This window comes from Micrasema longulum, unplaced genomic scaffold (genome assembly GCF_059751315.1).
Source record: "Micrasema longulum isolate JH-2025_06_02 unplaced genomic scaffold, ASM5975131v1 h1tg000678l, whole genome shotgun sequence".
NCBI classification, from domain to species: domain Eukaryota; kingdom Metazoa; phylum Arthropoda; class Insecta; order Trichoptera; family Brachycentridae; genus Micrasema; species Micrasema longulum.
In genome coordinates, this window is record NW_028277874.1 from 2,530,689 (window position 1) to 2,548,605 (window position 17,917).

The following is a 17,917-nucleotide window of genomic DNA, read 5'->3' on the forward strand; positions in this document are numbered from 1 at the left end:
TTATCTACACATTCTGGACATTGGGGCATAAAAGAAAAGTTGCTATTAGAAGATTTAAAAAATATCAGATTTCGATTATATTGAGATTATTTTATTATATAAGGCTGAGACAAACATTATCGACTAAATCAAGATCCTTGCAATATGATGGAGTGCTGTGTTGGTTTGGACATGTGGAGCGAATGGATGATAAAAAAACAGCTTAAAGGATTCGCCATGCAGATGCATGTTAATGAATGAAGAAAATAAGGAAGACCGAGAAAGACAGGACTTAACTTGAAGAAGACTGTCACAGAATCTGTCATTCAAGTCAAAATTAAGGCAAAAATTGATTTTTGTTTTTCACTCACACTTTATTTATTTTATTTAATGCACAAAATACACAATTTTACTTAGACAAAATTATATGTTTTTTATGTCCTGACTTGTTAAAAAATTCCGTGTTAAGTCGGGACTCTTCGATATATAAATTTAAAATATTTTTTTACATATTAAAACAATATACAGGTAATCAAAACAATATGCAAAATAATCAAAACAATATACAAAATAATGATAGAAAAATATACTAAATAATAATAGAAAAATATAAATAATAAAAATTTATACATGTCGAAAAATGGAATGTAGAAAAGTTATATAATAATACGGATGACAGTGGTGATATACACGTATACTTTTAAGGATAATAATTTTTACATTACATTTTTTTACATTTTTTTTTGCACCACAACAGGCCAGGAGGCCTAATTACAGTGGTGAATTACATCACAAAGCACCCAGGCTTGAGAAAAATCACATTTTAATTTTTATGTTCTCACCGGGAATCGAACCCGGAACCTTCCGTGCGTGAGTCAAGCGTCTTGACCACTACACCACGGAGGCCGCACAGCAGCGATGTTATGTATTTATTCCCGAAGCAATCTCATACAGTGGTCTCTACCCATCGATACAATCCAATTATAGATCTTAATCTTAAATATAGACGTTGTTTTGGAGAACTTAATATGTTCATCCAAGACGTTGAACACTCTTGGAGCTATATATGAAAAGTGTCTCCGAGCAAACATCGTACGCGTTCTCGGTATTAAGAAGTCTAGGTTACGCGAAAACCTCGTACGGGCATTCTGTTGGGACCTCCTTCCGTAGTCGTCTGACCAGAAAATTGTCAATACATTCTTGATATAGATTTGACGAATATCAAGAACTTTTAACAATTGAAATAATGGTATTTCGAATAGTATTATGTACGGGTGACAAGCATGGATAAAAAACGTAATAAAAAATTGACGTTGATTTCAAAATCGAACATCTACTCATTGATTTAGTATTAAAAAATCACTTACCTGTCAATCAACCAATAAAAGGCTGGCACTTGGGTAACGTGGCTAATAATCTGTTATTGCTGATTGTGGCATAAAAATACCAAATCAGCTTTGTTTCATTACGTAAAATAATTGTTTAGCGCAAAAGCGAAAAATTAGCCACAGACTACCTACCTCAGTAAAAAAGTTATACTAGCTTAAATTCATCTACATGACAAATCGACAGATGCCTGTCTTTGTTATTACACTACACATTTATAGTTGGAAGTTTTATTATTCAATGGAAGAAGTTGAAGAATAGGTTTAGTTAGTAAATTTACATAATATAAGGGCTAATATTACCAAACATCTTGCAGCTACAAAGCGCATGGAGTGATAAAAGTCTAGCAACGAAAAACATATTTTTTGTAATTCAGCAAAAATAAAATTATTCAATAATGTCACTTTATGACATGTGCAGTGAAATGTATTATGTAACTTGATTTGTTTTTAGGTATATTTCTAAAACACAAACATGTCTTGGATTCTTTTTTCTTACGTTTAAGCTTAGAAAACATTCGATTAACTGTCAGAAAAGGTGGCATTTATCTTTTGTTCGGTTTATTCGAGTAAAAAAATTTAAAATGTTTATTTTTATCATTTTGAATTTGCCAGTCCAAGTCCCATATAAAAGTAGAAGACTGGAAGATGTCTATGCTCATCATAACAATGCCGCCAATGTAACCAATTATTATTTTCTGTGTCCTATTTTTAGTAAATGTAATCTGTGGTCCTATGTCAAAATGTGACAGCTGTCTGCGATGACTTTTAACTTTTGACTAGTAGTATAATATATTATTTTATATGTAATCTGTGGTGAAGACAAATCTGCGATACTGTGATTAGTGCCGCTACAAATAATCCAATTTATATGTTATCATATTTGTTATTGTGCATTCCTTTTTTTAAATATTGAATATAAAAACTCATTTATAAAAAATGTATTAGCTGTAAACATGGAAGAAGATTCTAAAAAAATTTTATTCCCAAACCATCCAATAAACTCAGCAGAACTAAATTTTTTAGAATGTGATTTATCAATATGTGAAAAAATATCGTTAATTTTTTTGATTTACGATGACATTCCTGTTGCTGAGCAGCTAATATCCCTTGTATCTGAAGCTCCTGAGGCTAGCCATTCAGTGCCATCGATAGGTGTGCTGGAAAATTGGGCCCGAAGAAGTGGACTTACCTGGAGGGACAAGTTGATAGAAGGCTTGTTAATCATCCAAGCTCTCAGCCATGTTAAGAAAATGGGCCACAATTTAAAGCCGCTGAATGCCCAATTCTTACCACGCTTTGCCCTAAAATCAGTCTTCATTCATCCTATGAAAAAGGTTTTATATATGTTTTGTGAATCGCTTTTAAAAAGTGAAGCGAATACTTTGATCAAAGCAATTTTAAAGGTTTGTCCAACTGTTGTGTGTGGTCATCTCGACTTTATATATTTAGAATACTTCCTTTTGAAGTTAATCAGATCTAAATTCATCCAACTTGGATCGTGGGAAAATAATTATCAAAACCTAGAACCTGCAGATATCGAGAAGTTTGTTGAAATAATAAATCAATTGGAATTCAATTCACTTTCTGAGTGTTTATTGAGAACTGAAAAACGCTTAAATATTAGTTTTCCAAAACAAACAAATAGTGATGAATTCACCGATCATCATTCGCAAAATCTACCTACTTTCAAATTGAGTATTAAAAGTGACCCTGATGCTGCATCAACTAGCAAATGTCAACTGGAAAGAAGCGACGAGGAACCGAAATATGAAATTGATTATTCTACTGATATTGGATTGTTCGTAATAATTAACCAAGTGAAATTTGAAAATGATTCTTCTCCTGAACGTGTGTCGAGTTTAAATGAACGCCAAGGCTCTGACAAAGATGTACAGACACTCAAGGATACCGCCATTTCTTTAGGCTTCTCTGTCAAGGTCTATGAAAACCTAAATCGTAACCAAATTATGTATACATTAAAAAATATCTCTCAAAATTTGGTGTCCAAAAGAAACAGCTTATTTGTGCTCTGTGTTCTATCTCACGGTGCCAAAGGAGTAGTTTACGCATCCGATGGTAAGGAAATCGAAATAGAGAAGATTGAAGAGATATTTTACATCTCCAAATGTCCCATTCTCGCCGGAAAGCCAAAGATATTTCTCATTCAAGCTTGCCAAGGCTTAAATCACATGAAGAAATTTGAAGAGCCGTCATTGTGCGTGGATGGTCCTCCTGCGACCATCCCTGAAAAGGCAGATTTTCTTGTATTTCTGGCCACAAGTCCTAATTTCGTAGCGTATCGAGATACGCAAGACGGCTCGTGGTTTATCCAAACCTTTTGTGATAAAATAAATAATTACCATAAGGAATTTAACTTTCAAAACTTGTGCCTTGCTGTAAATAATGAAATTGCAAATAAAAGCAATACGAAGTCTCTTGGACAGATGTCAGGATACTATTGTCATCTTAGAATGTCATTAATCCTGAAGAAAATTAACGCAATTTAATTTGGCAATCCTAAAAAAAAATTACCATTAAATATTTTTTATTTTTTTAATTTTTCACGCCCACAAGGCTTTTACATACATGAAAGTTATATAAAATATGAGTATATAAACAACTAAATATGAAATTCTTTTTCTCCCAAACTCTCTTGAATCCACTTGTCTGTCTGAGCGTATATTTTTATTAAGCTGATAGAAAAAGCCTATAAGGCGAGTTTTGTAACTCTACGACTCAATGATTATTTAATTTATTAGTATCTTCAAAAGTATCCTTGAATTATCAATTATAATAATTAAAAACAATGTGTAACTACTTAAAAGCACATTGATTATGTAAAATAGTATTATAAACTGTTAATATTATTGAATATTCACTAAGACTATTTTAACCTCAATATTCCATATTTCACCTAAACTGTAAGACTGATCACCTAACCTAATAACATATACTTTTCGTATAAGAAAAAAGGACATAAAAGTGGAAAGTCTGTTTTTTATTGCATTTTTGTTATGATGAAAGCATATTTAAATTTATATTAGTAAATATTTGTATAAAACCACTAATTAACTTTTTAAGGTCTACCAGTTTCAAGACATACTCAAAATGTAATATGTTGTAATATGTGTACCGGATATATTGTAGAAAATATTATAATTAAATAAAATAATAAACATGTAGTACTTTTGACGTTTTTCTGGATTAATATGCCGGTATTAAAACTCCTTCTTGCCGACATTTTGAACACCATTACAGCGTGCTTCATTCGGGCCGATGTATTTTTAAAAAAATATTTTTTTAAGAATTTTTTGAAACTGGCTAGAGACCGAGATCCCCAAAACATGGATGTAGTATACTAATTAAGCTGTAATTGTTGCAGTATTGTATACATTAGGTAGAACACCAGGAAAATAACAACTCTAGTCAAAGAACATAAAAACTCTGTTATCAGAACTAGCCAAACATTATATAAAGACGAGACATAACTTTTCGTTCGTCCCGAAAGCCACCAGACTCTTCTGATAATGGAGGTTATGGAAATTCATAAACATCTGTATAATATATATAAACATCGGTATACCGATCTTAATTATATGTCTTCCTGCAAAAAGCACCACTTGCTTAGTTTAGAAGATCGCCGTCTACTATTAGACATGGGGCTACCGCACCCGTCACACGTCGAGCTCTCTATTTCATGTACCAGCAGTTCGTACGAACTATAACCAGAACTCTCCACTTATACGTTTAGCTCATGAGTATAATTTGAACTTTCCCCTTATTGATCCGTTTGTTTGTAACAAATTAACATTTAAAATGCGCGTTTTAAAACACACTTTTTCTCTTATACTTAGTAGTTTCTATAATAAAATCTTATTTCATATCTAATTCTTTATATTTTCAATATTTACACACATGTCCACCCTCATTCCATTATAATACCCACCCTCACACACTTACACTCACCCTAACACACTAACCTGTGTGTATATCTGTCATTGGTTTTATTCTCTGTATATTTTATTTGTTATATTTTTTTACATGTATTACTGTTGATATCCGCAATAAATAAATAAAAAATATTAATAGAGATGACGGAATGCGCCTCAAAACATCATTGTACCCGGCGTTTAATATCACACATTAACCAATACAACACAAACCTGCCGACTGCACAAATTATAATACAAATCCTCATACGGCTACAATACACTAGAGCACTAAAAATACATCAGCCTGGATGATGAACACTGTAACGCTGTTCAAAACGTTGACAAGAAGGAGTATTAATACATGGCACAATAGCCCAGAAAAACATCACATGAATCTGAAAGGCCATGAAAATCTACAAACTTTTATGTAAGTAGTAGATTTTAACTGCATTTTTTAACCTTCCCCTAAATTCATCCCATATCTTGTCAATCTTATTCCCAGTGATTTTGCACTTATCCTAATTTATTGTTCTAAGTAATATTAATTTTTAAACAAAAAAATATTACTACATGGCACAAACCATCCTTGTAAGGATGGGTTAAAAAGGAATGAACAAATAGTATGTGTAAATTTTATTTATAGAGTTTTACTGCATTTTTATTACTTTGTACAGTTATTTAATAACTATCGTTCAGTATCAACATATATATTTTTTTAAGCTAATCAATAATGTATTCTCCTTATTTGTTTCCTCCTTTATTCCTTCGATTAAACGCGAACAGTAGGTGTCAAAAATGCTTACTTTCATCTACCTGACATTCCATTTTGAAGGCTTGTAATCAAATAAAATAATATTAGTAATATCAAAGCAAACGCTATATCTTGTATAGCAAAATTTTTTTTTCGAATGACATATAACCTGTACCATTTTGTTTTCCTTTTGGTGCTCATTTTTTAATTTAAAAAAAAAACAGGCAAAACTTATGTCAACACCTAATACATGATTATAATACCGGTTTAGTGATATGAGGCTAGCTATTGTTAAAGCTAGCTAATATTGCAATAAACATGACAAAAGAACACTGCAATACAGTATACATAAAATATTTACCATTTTACCAAACAATATTAGATTAAGCAATATTTTAAAAATCAATCATTTCAAACTAGCTTATTACTCAATTGTACAATCTTTGTTACAATATGGTATTGTAGGATGGGGTGGTGCATATGCCAATATATTAAACCCTCTTAAAATAGTACAAATATTAATTATTAAAGTAATTTTAAAGAAAACCTCAACATTCAATACGGGAAGTCTACATAAAATATTTAAGGTTCATACAGTAGACACTCTTTATAAAATAAATTCTATAATACAAATTTATAAAGAAGAAAAAATAAAAGAATTTGAGATAAATAAGTCACTCAGATACCAACATAATATTAAAATTCCTAAATTCCATACAAGTCATGGTCAAAATAGCTTTGTCTTCAAAGGTGTAAAAAAATTGTAAAAAATATTTTTTTTTAAAAATCTTCCCAATGAACTAAAAACTATTAAAAATATTTTATCAATAAATAAATTTAAAGTTAATCTAAATATTTTTTTTCTGCAATAACTGCATCATTTCTGCCGCAGTGTGGCAAGTTGCTCCATCTTGTTGAAGCCAAATGTCATCAATATTAATTTCATCCAACGCAATCCACTAATGTTCGGCGCTGCGCATGGTCTGTTGACTTTAGATGTGTTAATTGAATCTTGTAAGCGTGCATGTGCGAGTATGGCACGAGACAACAGTTGTTTTCGTGTATTTACATACAAAATACGTCATAATACGGCCACGAGAGCATTTGGAATACCAGCCCTGGAGATCTTAATTAAGTACTTTTCATCATTATGCACCCCTTCCTCTCAACACCATATTACAAGACTATCATATTTAGTTTACTGAATTCTTTTAAAAATTAAAATACACTTACGAATAAATAAACTAACTTAACTTAAATTATTAAAGAGAATTATCATTTATAAATAAAAGGAAAATGGATACAATTTAGAGCAAAAAATCGCAGTTTCATTAGATGCTGTCAATTTTGTAAAATGCGTGATAAGTTTTTTCAAAATTACGAGTAAATAATTGTCAGTTTCGAGTAGTCCAATTTGGTATGCAAATGTTAATCCTATTTAATAACAATGGAAATAAAAAGAACAGGAAGATGGTTATATTTTAAGTTTTTTTAATGATAGAACGAGGGAAGACAAATTATTATTTCCAAAATAATCAATACTAGGGTAAGATAATTGGTAGGTAACCTGAGGCTTGTGGATAAAGATGAGTAAAAACTGTAATTAGTTATATGGTTTATTTAGCCAGAGAAAATATTTTTTTATGAAAATGCAAGGCATTTATGTTATCTAATTGATGTTTTACTGTATTCAATAAATAAAAATTGTTTTAAAGAACTGTTGTTTTTTTACCAAACTCTCTTCAATCCGTGCCTCATGTCTGAGGATGGTGATTACGCCTGACTCCGGGCATGGCTCGTCTAATGAAACATGGGTGCACCACTATACACCTTAAACCAAAAATCAATCGAAACAATGGGTGGACGCTGGTGGAAGTGCTCCGAAGAAGGCAAAGGCAGTGAAATCGGCTGGCAAGGTTATGGCCATCGCTCATCGATTATTTTGAAAAATTGCCCATCGATTATTTTGAAAAAGGATCTACAATCACAGGAAAGTACTATCGTGCATTATTGAATCAATTGAATGATGCAATAGGGTATTTTCATAAACTGGGGATATGATTTTAAATGTATTCAGTATTTAAAGAATATTTTTACGATTGCGAGCATTGTACTATAAAAATATGAAACGAATGTTTTCATTTATAATTTCCTATTTAAAGTTTGATAGAAATAAAACAGCCCGTAACTGGCCAAAAGGGTTGATGACGTCACGTGTGACTTATAGATCCTACGTTCACTCAAATCCTATACTGAGATACCCCGACGCGGGCGGCTTGTGACTTTTTATTTGTTTTTTATAGTTAAATTTCGTCTTTTCCTTTGCTTTTTTTTGTTGTTTTCATTTATAAACATCCATAGCATTATGACTAACATTGTTTTTTTACAAGGAAAATCCGATAACTTGCCCAAAATAGATAGATTCATGATGGGTATTTTTTTCTCATCCAATACAAACTTTTTAAGTTCCGAGTATATAAATGTAAAGGCCGCAAGGTAAGGAAATATATTATGTTTGCTTCCAGAATGTATTAATTTAAATAGTTGTATTATTTGCATGTACAATAAATGTATTGTTTCGCGTACATTTAATGCAAAAGGGAAGTAACGTGACTTTGACACAACATAATCCATAAAATAACATTGCTTGTAAACATCTCTGTTGCTCGAGTGCGTGTTAATGCCTTTTTTTATTAAATGTGATTTACTTATTAATATATCAGCTAGGGAAAATTACGGAGACAATTCCATAGGTTACATTCAAGTAAAACGGACGGGTGATATTTGAATGGTAAAAGGTCGAGTCACCCCAGAAGATAAAGTAAGAACCAAAGCGTACTCGGTGACGTTGATTTGCGATGAAGTCTAGGACACAGATTATATAGGTCTAGGAAATAATAGATTCCTGCAAGTGTAAAGACTGTCCAGCATCCCAAGGTCAGTTGCCATTTTGTAAATGCAATAAATTTCACAAATAAATAAGTTAGGTTTTCATACGGCAATTTTTTAGTAATTTTATTTTTTATTTATTTAGAAAACCAACAGTTCTACAAATTAAACTTAGTAACATAAGTACAGAAATATAATACAAATATAAACAATAACATTCAAAGAATAAACTATTTAAGTATTGTAGTACCTGTCGAGCTTTATAAGTGCTAATTTCAGTACCTACTATTAGTCAATTTTTATAGTCTACAGTCTACATCATTAAATATAGTATTTTGTACTGAACAAGACCTACGGAAAAAAGTATAGTGGTTTGTTTTTTTAACATCTCGTTTCATAACGTTCAAATACGTTCAATCATTTTTTCATAAGGTACTAGGGATGGCCAAAAAAGCTTTATTTGGCGTCTTCACCGTAGTGTTTGTGCACATCGGAACTAAACAGTACTTGTATCTTATAACTAAAGACATTTTATGCGCGTTAATTAGTTAAAACAGTGTAAAACAACCGATTACAACAAAAACAACACGGAGGCTATACAAATTCGTATAAATTTGTTTGAACGGTCAGTCAAATTCGTAACGCGTGACGTCACAAGCCCATACGGCATCCGAATGGTCGTTTTGGCGCCAATTCAAAGTAAACGTTTTTAAACCGCTCTGAAAAATTTACGAGTGGACATAAAAAAATAAAAACTTACAGTTACCATCGTAATTTTTTTTTCTATTTTTACGCAAAATAAAAAAAACGTGAAAATACTCAGCAAAGATTCAGCTCAAACAAAAAAGTCATTACCGAAACTAACGCGTATTTTGAGAGGTTCCCGAAATCGTATTATTCAGATGGTATAAAAAAGTTGGAATATCGTCTTACTAAGTGTGTCGAAGTAAAAGGAGACTATGTTGAGAAATAAATGGTTTTTGAAAAAAAAAAAGGTTTTTTTCCTACTTAGGTAGCTTCATTTTCAATCTGCCCTCGTACGTATAATGTCGTAACCCACAGATTGTTGATTTTGATCTACTCATATTTGGACTATGTGTATATTATTGTATCTTTAGTTACAAAAGAGATAGTAGACTAAGAATCCAGTAGACGAAAGAGATGACTAGAAGAGGGGTATCAGCTACGACGGTGTTCTCCGAACGAGATGGACGTCCGACGTGCATTGTTTTTTTATTATTTTCAAATAGCATTTTGTGTATATTTTTTCCAAAATGAATACCGCTTATGCGAAAAATTAAATAATTAACTGGAGCACAAAAATGTGATTTAGTTTACAATTTGAAACTCCAGCAACATATTTATCATATTTAATCACCAAAATCCGTAAATGCATGCACATCAAAATGCTTGATAAAACAAACCAGTTAATTATATTGATTTTGGTACTAATATTTGTTATAATATTCAAAATTACAACGTATATTATCGTTAGTGGTTCTTACGATTATATACATCGTTTGTGAATCAAATAAATATTGTTTGTTACACATATCTACAATTGTTTTTTTCTTTAATAATCCTGATGTTGTCATTCATTGTACATTTTACTAAACGTTTTTCCAAAGTACAGTATCATATGTGAATTTTTACGGAAACAGAAAAATATTTTTAATTCTTTGTAAGCTCGTATGAAAAAAAAAAATAAAAACAAATATGCACAGGTACCATTTAAAAAAAAAACAATCTATATCAGGTTTATACTGGACAAAAATATTTAAATCCTACTCCTGTAAAACCGCGTTTTGTGGGTTACGGTATTATACGCAAAAGGTGTCGAAATTTTATTTTAATACTAAGTCTATACAATACAAGAATCAACTAACCAAAATTTGGTAAAAACTTTAAGAGTAGTCTGCCGGTCGAAAAGTAATGATATTTTAGTAATATAAAACTGTTTAATATATTTTTTAACATAAATATCTTTAAAAAATATTGTTTTTATCTAATGCATGTTTACTTAATTTTTTATTTGCGCGAGTTTGAAAAAACGGTGTTTTAACGGCTAAATCGTATAATTTTCTTACTTTGTATCAAATTACAACCTTAACCATTTATTTAAAATTTTATTGAATGTTTAATTGAACGTACAATATCGATATATTTTTTAAAATGTAAACAGTCATTAACATTTTGGTACATATTTCGTTTTTGGTGGATCCCAATTAGATTCATTCCATATTAAATCCCTTATATTTTCGACCCATTTATTTTTTCTCATTGGATTTCGGGGAATGCAAAAATAATATCAGCTTATATTTATCATATTTTAAAAACGTATTTCTATCAGAGCATCCCTAAGAAAAACTTCGTTTTACACACTTTCATGACACAAACAGGCGTTTTGGTTTCGATTACGTTTAGACATAACCCCTGGCTGGAGACCGAAGAACGATGAAGTACATGTTGGGCATGACTGAGCGTTTGGGCATGAGTTAAGTATCATAATTTTTTAGGGCTCAGGGCGTGTCCATGTGTCAATGTATACAGTGCTTTGAATCAATGTTAATGATTTTCATTCATTAAAAGATATAAAATAGTTTTAGTAAACTTGGTAAACTCGCGGAAATCATCGAGAAAAATTGTTGGTTTGTGACATTTTGGGTTTTTAAAACAAGGTTATCCAGGGCCGCGATTATAAACGGCTATCTTCATCGATATGTACTGAGACGGTATAAACTAATATCTATATGTATGTTCGAAAATGTGTATATTTGTGTGAAAATTGAAAGTATCTCCTTTGATAACCGGTAATTTAACATGTTTATAAAAAAAATTGTTTACTTATTCTATTTTTCATACAGAAAATTAGATTTTACTTTGTAGATAAAATTGAAGATAAATTTTAACTTCCCATCAGAATACGTATCCTGACGTGATTTAATATTTTAAAATATGCAAATACATTATTTTAATTTTATCACAAGCCAAATACGGTAAACCCTAGCCTGTAAGCCTATAATAAAAAAAAGAACGTGTTTATTTCTGTCAAGTTTTTATAAGGGTGGCATTTTTTTCTAATGAACGTACACGCGCGGATTTCATCAATTTCCTTCCGTTTACTTCGCGCGTCGTACCCTAGTACCGCGTGTGTGGACCGATGGACCACTTGACTGAACTTCCGCCAACGGAGTTGATGTTGATATTTCGTTTTTTAGTTTCCCAACATCGTTTGACGGGTAGTGACGCGCGCGGCCGGCGGTTGAATTTAAATAAACGAAACTATCCGCGCATTTTGCAAAATATTCAAACTATCCTAATGACAACGGTCAAAAAAACATTATTTGCGTATATTTATGCTGACGTTTCGAGTGATGCTTTACATCTAGTGATTTTTGTGCATTTTGCGTAGTTTTAGTAGTCAAATTGAAAATGTCTGACAAATGTTTTTAGACGATTTTTCTTAATTTTTAAAATTAGTTTTAGTTTTATGATGGCATGGAAGTTGATAGTATCTTCAATTGTGCTGGTGTTATTCGGGGCAACTAAATCGGAAGTTTTAAGAACAGCTAAATCAGAATTGGTGGATGAACTCAATCTCTTTGAACGATGTATTTCCAAGTGCCCATTCCAGGTATGAAAATTAGTTTTTAACTGTCAAATTTTGATGAATAATTATTGCGAAATGCAAATACCATCTTAGGTATTTCATACATTCCAAATAACCTGCCTAAATAAAGTCATATTAATTCACATTGTGCAATTATGACTTCGCGACCCTCAAATTTACAACATTTTTCCATCCATCGACTTTCAAAACAATAAGTTAATTACGTTCATAAATATAAACTACGTAGATATTTTTTTCAGAATTTCTGTCATATTCTGTATTTAAGTTTTATTAAAAAAAAAACTATAACAGTTCTCTAATTTCTATTTTCTACGCAATTAACTAAATTCTGCTTAGATTAGCTAACTGCAGTAAGCCATATATTTTTTGGGAGAGGCGTGCATTTTTGTACAAATTTTTACGGGCAATTTCACAATATTTTGAAACACTAGGTACCCAGTGATTTAAAATAAAACTGTAAACCTTCCGGAAGTATAATTTCTTAACTTGATACAGTATTTTGTGTCACGGGATTTAACTTTTAATAAATTCCATCAAGAATTGTCAATAAATATCATGAATCAAATTCGGATTATTTAAAAAAAAAACATGTTTTTAAAGATAATTTTAAGTTTTCTTTTATTTATATAAAACACACACGTTACCTAAAAATACTTGTCATTTTTGGCAAATATATATCTTTCAAGATGGTGAACATTTGAAACAAGAGAATAGTGATTATTGTAGGTTTTCACAGAGCTCATGACTTTGCTGTTGTCATTATACCAGATAAAAAATTTAAAACGAGAAAAGAGGTTCGGGTTTTGCTATTTTTCTATTTTAATATTTAATGATCTCAAAAAAAATATTACAGGAAATAAGTATGAAAAAATATGACTTTTGTTGACTCCCAAGTTTCATTCGAAATTGTCATAATTTGTCTGATAATAAGTGAGTGAATATTTTCAATTAACGTAAGGTCACACAGATAAACTCTTGCCTTAAGTATAATATAATACTTATACATTACATTAAAAACAATATTTAAAAATATGTATTTTATAACATTACTGTCGAATACTTCGTCGTGATCGTCGAACAACGACGAATGTGCGAAAATTACGACGTTGACTTTCTTTTATAGGGTAAGCGATATAGCGATCGGACGCTACTTTAATAGAATGGTATTTCTGAAATTACTCCGCGTGTGACGTCTCAAATTCTACCCCCTTCTCGATGAGTTCTGCTGATTGGTCAGTTGATTTACCGTAAACCGGAAATCTATCGCATCTCTCTTGTCATTGGTTGATTCGGAAGGACCAGTGACGTCATGCAAATCGTTTTTATTAAAATCATTTTAATTATTTTTCCAAACATTTTCAAGAAACTCGCAGTTCAATTTAATTCTCTAATTTTTACCGCTCGTAAGAATACATTTTTTATAATCACTTTAGGGTTGAACTTCCTTATTTTTCTAGAATCATCCGAGTTAATTTGTTTAGTGTCTATCAATAGTAGGCACGGCGCATGGCATTGATATTGTGTTAGTCCATATTATGGCCTCAATATATTACAATAAACACTCATGTTCTAGTTTTTAAAAATGGTTTTCTCATCCTTCTCGGGAATTTTCGTTTATTTCCAGTCGGATGAAGAACAACCTTCTAAAATAAGTAATAAGTCCATATTCCCTTCCCTGTTTTATAGTTTTTTCATCTCTGTTCTGTATATTTTGGTAATTCCATGGAGCTTTAAAAGGTGTAGAAAAAAGTGTCCATTTATAGTAGTAGTTGCTTAATTCCGGGTAGGTACCCTAATATTACTAAACTAAAGACAACTGCAAAAACACATCAGCAGGGCTGTCAATTTGTAGGGAATACCCCAAACTGCGGGGAATCTTAACATGATAGGGGATTTTGTGGGGTTTGGTATTATGCGGGGAAAATGTGGGGATTTTAACATTTTACCATTTATTAATTTACCTTTAGCTAACACATCGATAATTTGATGGTAAGTGATTAAAACATTAATATTATTATGAATGAAATCGATACTTTTTAATAGCAACACACTATCAACTTTAAATAGTAATTCGGATGAAAACAATGACAGTCGAATGAGCACATTTTGTACTAGTACAAACGACTGCTTGCGTTAAATAACGGTTTTGTGCAAAAAAAATTAAATGGTTGTTAAAAGTTGTTGATAAAAAGCGCAAGATAATCCTTATAACCTAACTAAGAAAATTGGTTTAAATTCTTCTTAAAAGCCCACAAACGTCCGCTCGAAATATCGAGGATGATTAGACCTTATGTATATTTTGTTTGAATAAAAAAATATAGGAATATTATATATGCATAAATGGCAAAGTTACCGCTGGTGGACCCTCGCTACATTCGCGATTCTAGACAGTTTTTATTTCATGTTATATATATTTTATCAAAACTGTTTTTCTTTCTTGAGATAATTATGTAGGGAATTTGTGGGGAATCGGGACTTTGTTTTCTCCCCATTTGGGTAATTTGATCTAGATTTTTGGGGAGTTTGTTAAATTAGCATTGGCAACGCTGCATATCACTCGGTAAAACTTGTAAATACAAAATAAATTGATCTTACCATTGGCCATTATGGTGCGAAGATTGATAGCCGTTACCCGTCACCCGTCACCCGCTTGTTGGTGAAGTGTGCGACATTTACGTAAATATTTGAATAAATTATACGTCAAGAAACATTTATGGTGTAATATTTTGTCAGTAGGGGTAAATTTTTTTAGGTTTATTATTAATTTTAATAACAATCCATGCGGTCAACTTTACATAACATGCATTACTTTGACATGTCCTCGCTCTGTCATGTTTCTGTTGTGATTTGTATGAAGATTTGTCTTATGCCCAATACCGGGTACCTCATAATTTCATAATTTCGAGTACCCAATTTTAGGTTTATTTTGGAAGCATAAAATATGAAACTAAGAATTTATTTGTTTTGCATGGCAACTTCATCTCAATAGTTTAATCGCAAGAAATGGGATCTTAAAAACTTATTTTTATTTTATTAATTTTTCACGCCCATAAGGCTTTTACGTACGTGAAAGTTATATAAAATATGAGTATATAAACAACATTCAATTTAAAAAATACAATATAAAGCAACAAAAGATCGAACAGTGTTTAGAAGTAAAGTTGGTATAAAAAAGAAGATGAGTATATAAACAACATAAATTAAAAAAAATACAATATAAAGTGATAAAATATAGAACTGTGTTTAGAAGTTAAGTTGGTTTTTTTTTTTAAAAAGCTGAAGAAATGCAGTTAAAGGTTTAAAGCAGCTAGGTACATAAAGTTGTAAAATACAATATGAACAGAATATTAAGTTCTATTTGATATGGAACATATACATTGATATTTAAAATTTACAAGACTCACGTTAAAGACATCGATGTTGTTAGCATATAGGTTTGCGAGTACATGCATCCGCATGACTGGTGAAATTTACATTTTCTTTCAAATATATACTTTTACTAGCGGACCCGACAGACGTCCTGCCCGAACGTTGGCTTGCCTTCTATTAGCTTGGGAAAAGACTTTTCATTGATAAGTAGATACCTAAGTACTTGTTAATGATTTAATTCCAAAAATAAAAATTGTTAAAATTCAAATATTGAATTTAAGTAGGTACCTAGTACCCAGGTACTTGTTTATGGTTGAATTCCAAAACATAAGATACATTTTTTTTTTTAATATGGCATTTTTTTGCAAACGTCAAACTCCGGTCTTCTCACCAACAGAGGGGTGTACTTATGTAGGAATACGATTTTTTTTAATGTATTGAATATAATATTATTTTAGTATTACCAAAAATCAAATTCTTTTCTTAAATTCCGTATAAAGTAGAAATTATAAAAAGTTTAAGAAAATAATCTGATCTCAATCCACAGAAAACAAATACTGTTGGCAAACATTGAAAAACAAACTTTTTTTATACACAAAAAACAACATCTTTCCATTTTTTTAGATCGATGAATAAAACATTTATGCTCCTTACTTCTTTTTTACATATTAGATTGAAGATTTTAATATCTACGAACACGCACAGCGCAAAGATCTATATTTCTCTGAAAACCGCACGTAAATCGGTTAAGTCGTTTAGGAGGAGTTCAGTGACATCACACGTACAGAGGAATTATATATATAAAGATTATCAGCGCTATGAGTTTTTAAAGTGTTGTATTTCTGAAATTACTCTGCATGTAACGTCAGAGGTTCTCTTCCGCTTATCCTCGGTCAGTTCTGCCGATTGGTCCGGTCCGTTCACGGTATGTAAACCGGATATCTTTCACAGCTCTCTTATCATATTGTTTGATTAATATTTTTATTTATTTATTTATTCGTTTACAATGCATGTAAAGGGATGAAGACATTTTACATAATTTTGAAACATTTATTTATTTATGACAAAATACAAGGTTTTAAAACATTACATTACACATTTTATTTGTCCGAAATATTCCCAATCAGCAAAAGTGCTGGTATGAAGGGATATTATATATAATACACAATAGTTTTAATAAAAATTCGATAAAAAAAACATCACATATCACTCGTAACAATGGCTGTAAGTTTTTTATTTAGGTGTTTTTTAAGTACGTAAATGTTTTGTAAATGCCTTATTAAACAAAATTAAAAACATATCAAATTCATATAAAACATAATAAAATCACTTAAAACTCACCAATAAAAACACTCTCAATATAAACATCTTTCTACCTATTTAGCCTGTAGCCCAATCACAAATAACTATCGACGTGCTAATAAGCGACGTGATAACAATTTCTCACAATTGTTGTTTATCGTATTTGCGATCACAGTGCGACATCCGTGAACACCTAATATAAAATGTCAAAAATATTACGTTTCGCGACGTATAATCCTGCTGCGCAATCACATATTTGAATTTCGCCGGTAAATATGGAAAATATTCCAAAACTGCTATTTTGATTTATTCATTCATTATTCATCATGCTATTCATTGCATTTAGCCGGCGGTTGGCAGGAAATGTCAAGAAAAGCAGTCTCCGTAGTAATTGTAATTAATTTCCACTTATTTGTATTAAATACTCCTTACTATTTTGCAAATGAAATATATTGTATTATTTTTTATTGTGAGTAGACGCCGATTTTTCACCAATGAACTGTACTTATTTACGAGGAAAACAAAAAACAAACCGACACGAGCGTTTACTTAGAGATTGCACACGCGTTGACTTATGACTGCGATAACTTGCATGTTCATTATTGTTCATTGTGATCGCTCAAATGCTTAGCATGTTTTTAAGCACATCGATAGTTATTTGTGATTAAGCTACTGA

The 17,917-nt window shown here is 31.1% G+C and overlaps 2 protein-coding genes across 2 annotated transcripts in view; both read left to right on the forward strand.

Annotated features, from left to right (window-relative positions):
- The first annotated feature begins 2,097 nt into the window (after nucleotides 1-2,097).
- Nucleotides 2,098-7,758, forward strand: LOC148279739 (caspase-8-like). Its single transcript, XM_088229521.1, has one exon. It carries the CDS (start codon nucleotides 2,321-2,323, stop codon nucleotides 3,872-3,874), a length of 1,554 nt encoding a protein of 517 aa, XP_088085647.1. The 5' UTR covers nucleotides 2,098-2,320; the 3' UTR covers nucleotides 3,875-7,758.
- Nucleotides 7,759-12,419: 4,661 nt separating this feature from the next.
- Nucleotides 12,420-17,917, forward strand: part of sev (receptor protein-tyrosine kinase sevenless) — a 175,931-nt gene continuing 170,433 nt past the window's right edge. Inside the window, exon 1 of the mRNA XM_088229477.1 lies at nucleotides 12,420-12,573. Coding sequence (XP_088085603.1) covers nucleotides 12,430-12,573 — 144 coding nt within the window. The 5' untranslated portion in view covers nucleotides 12,420-12,429. The remainder of the gene's footprint in view (nucleotides 12,574-17,917) is intronic.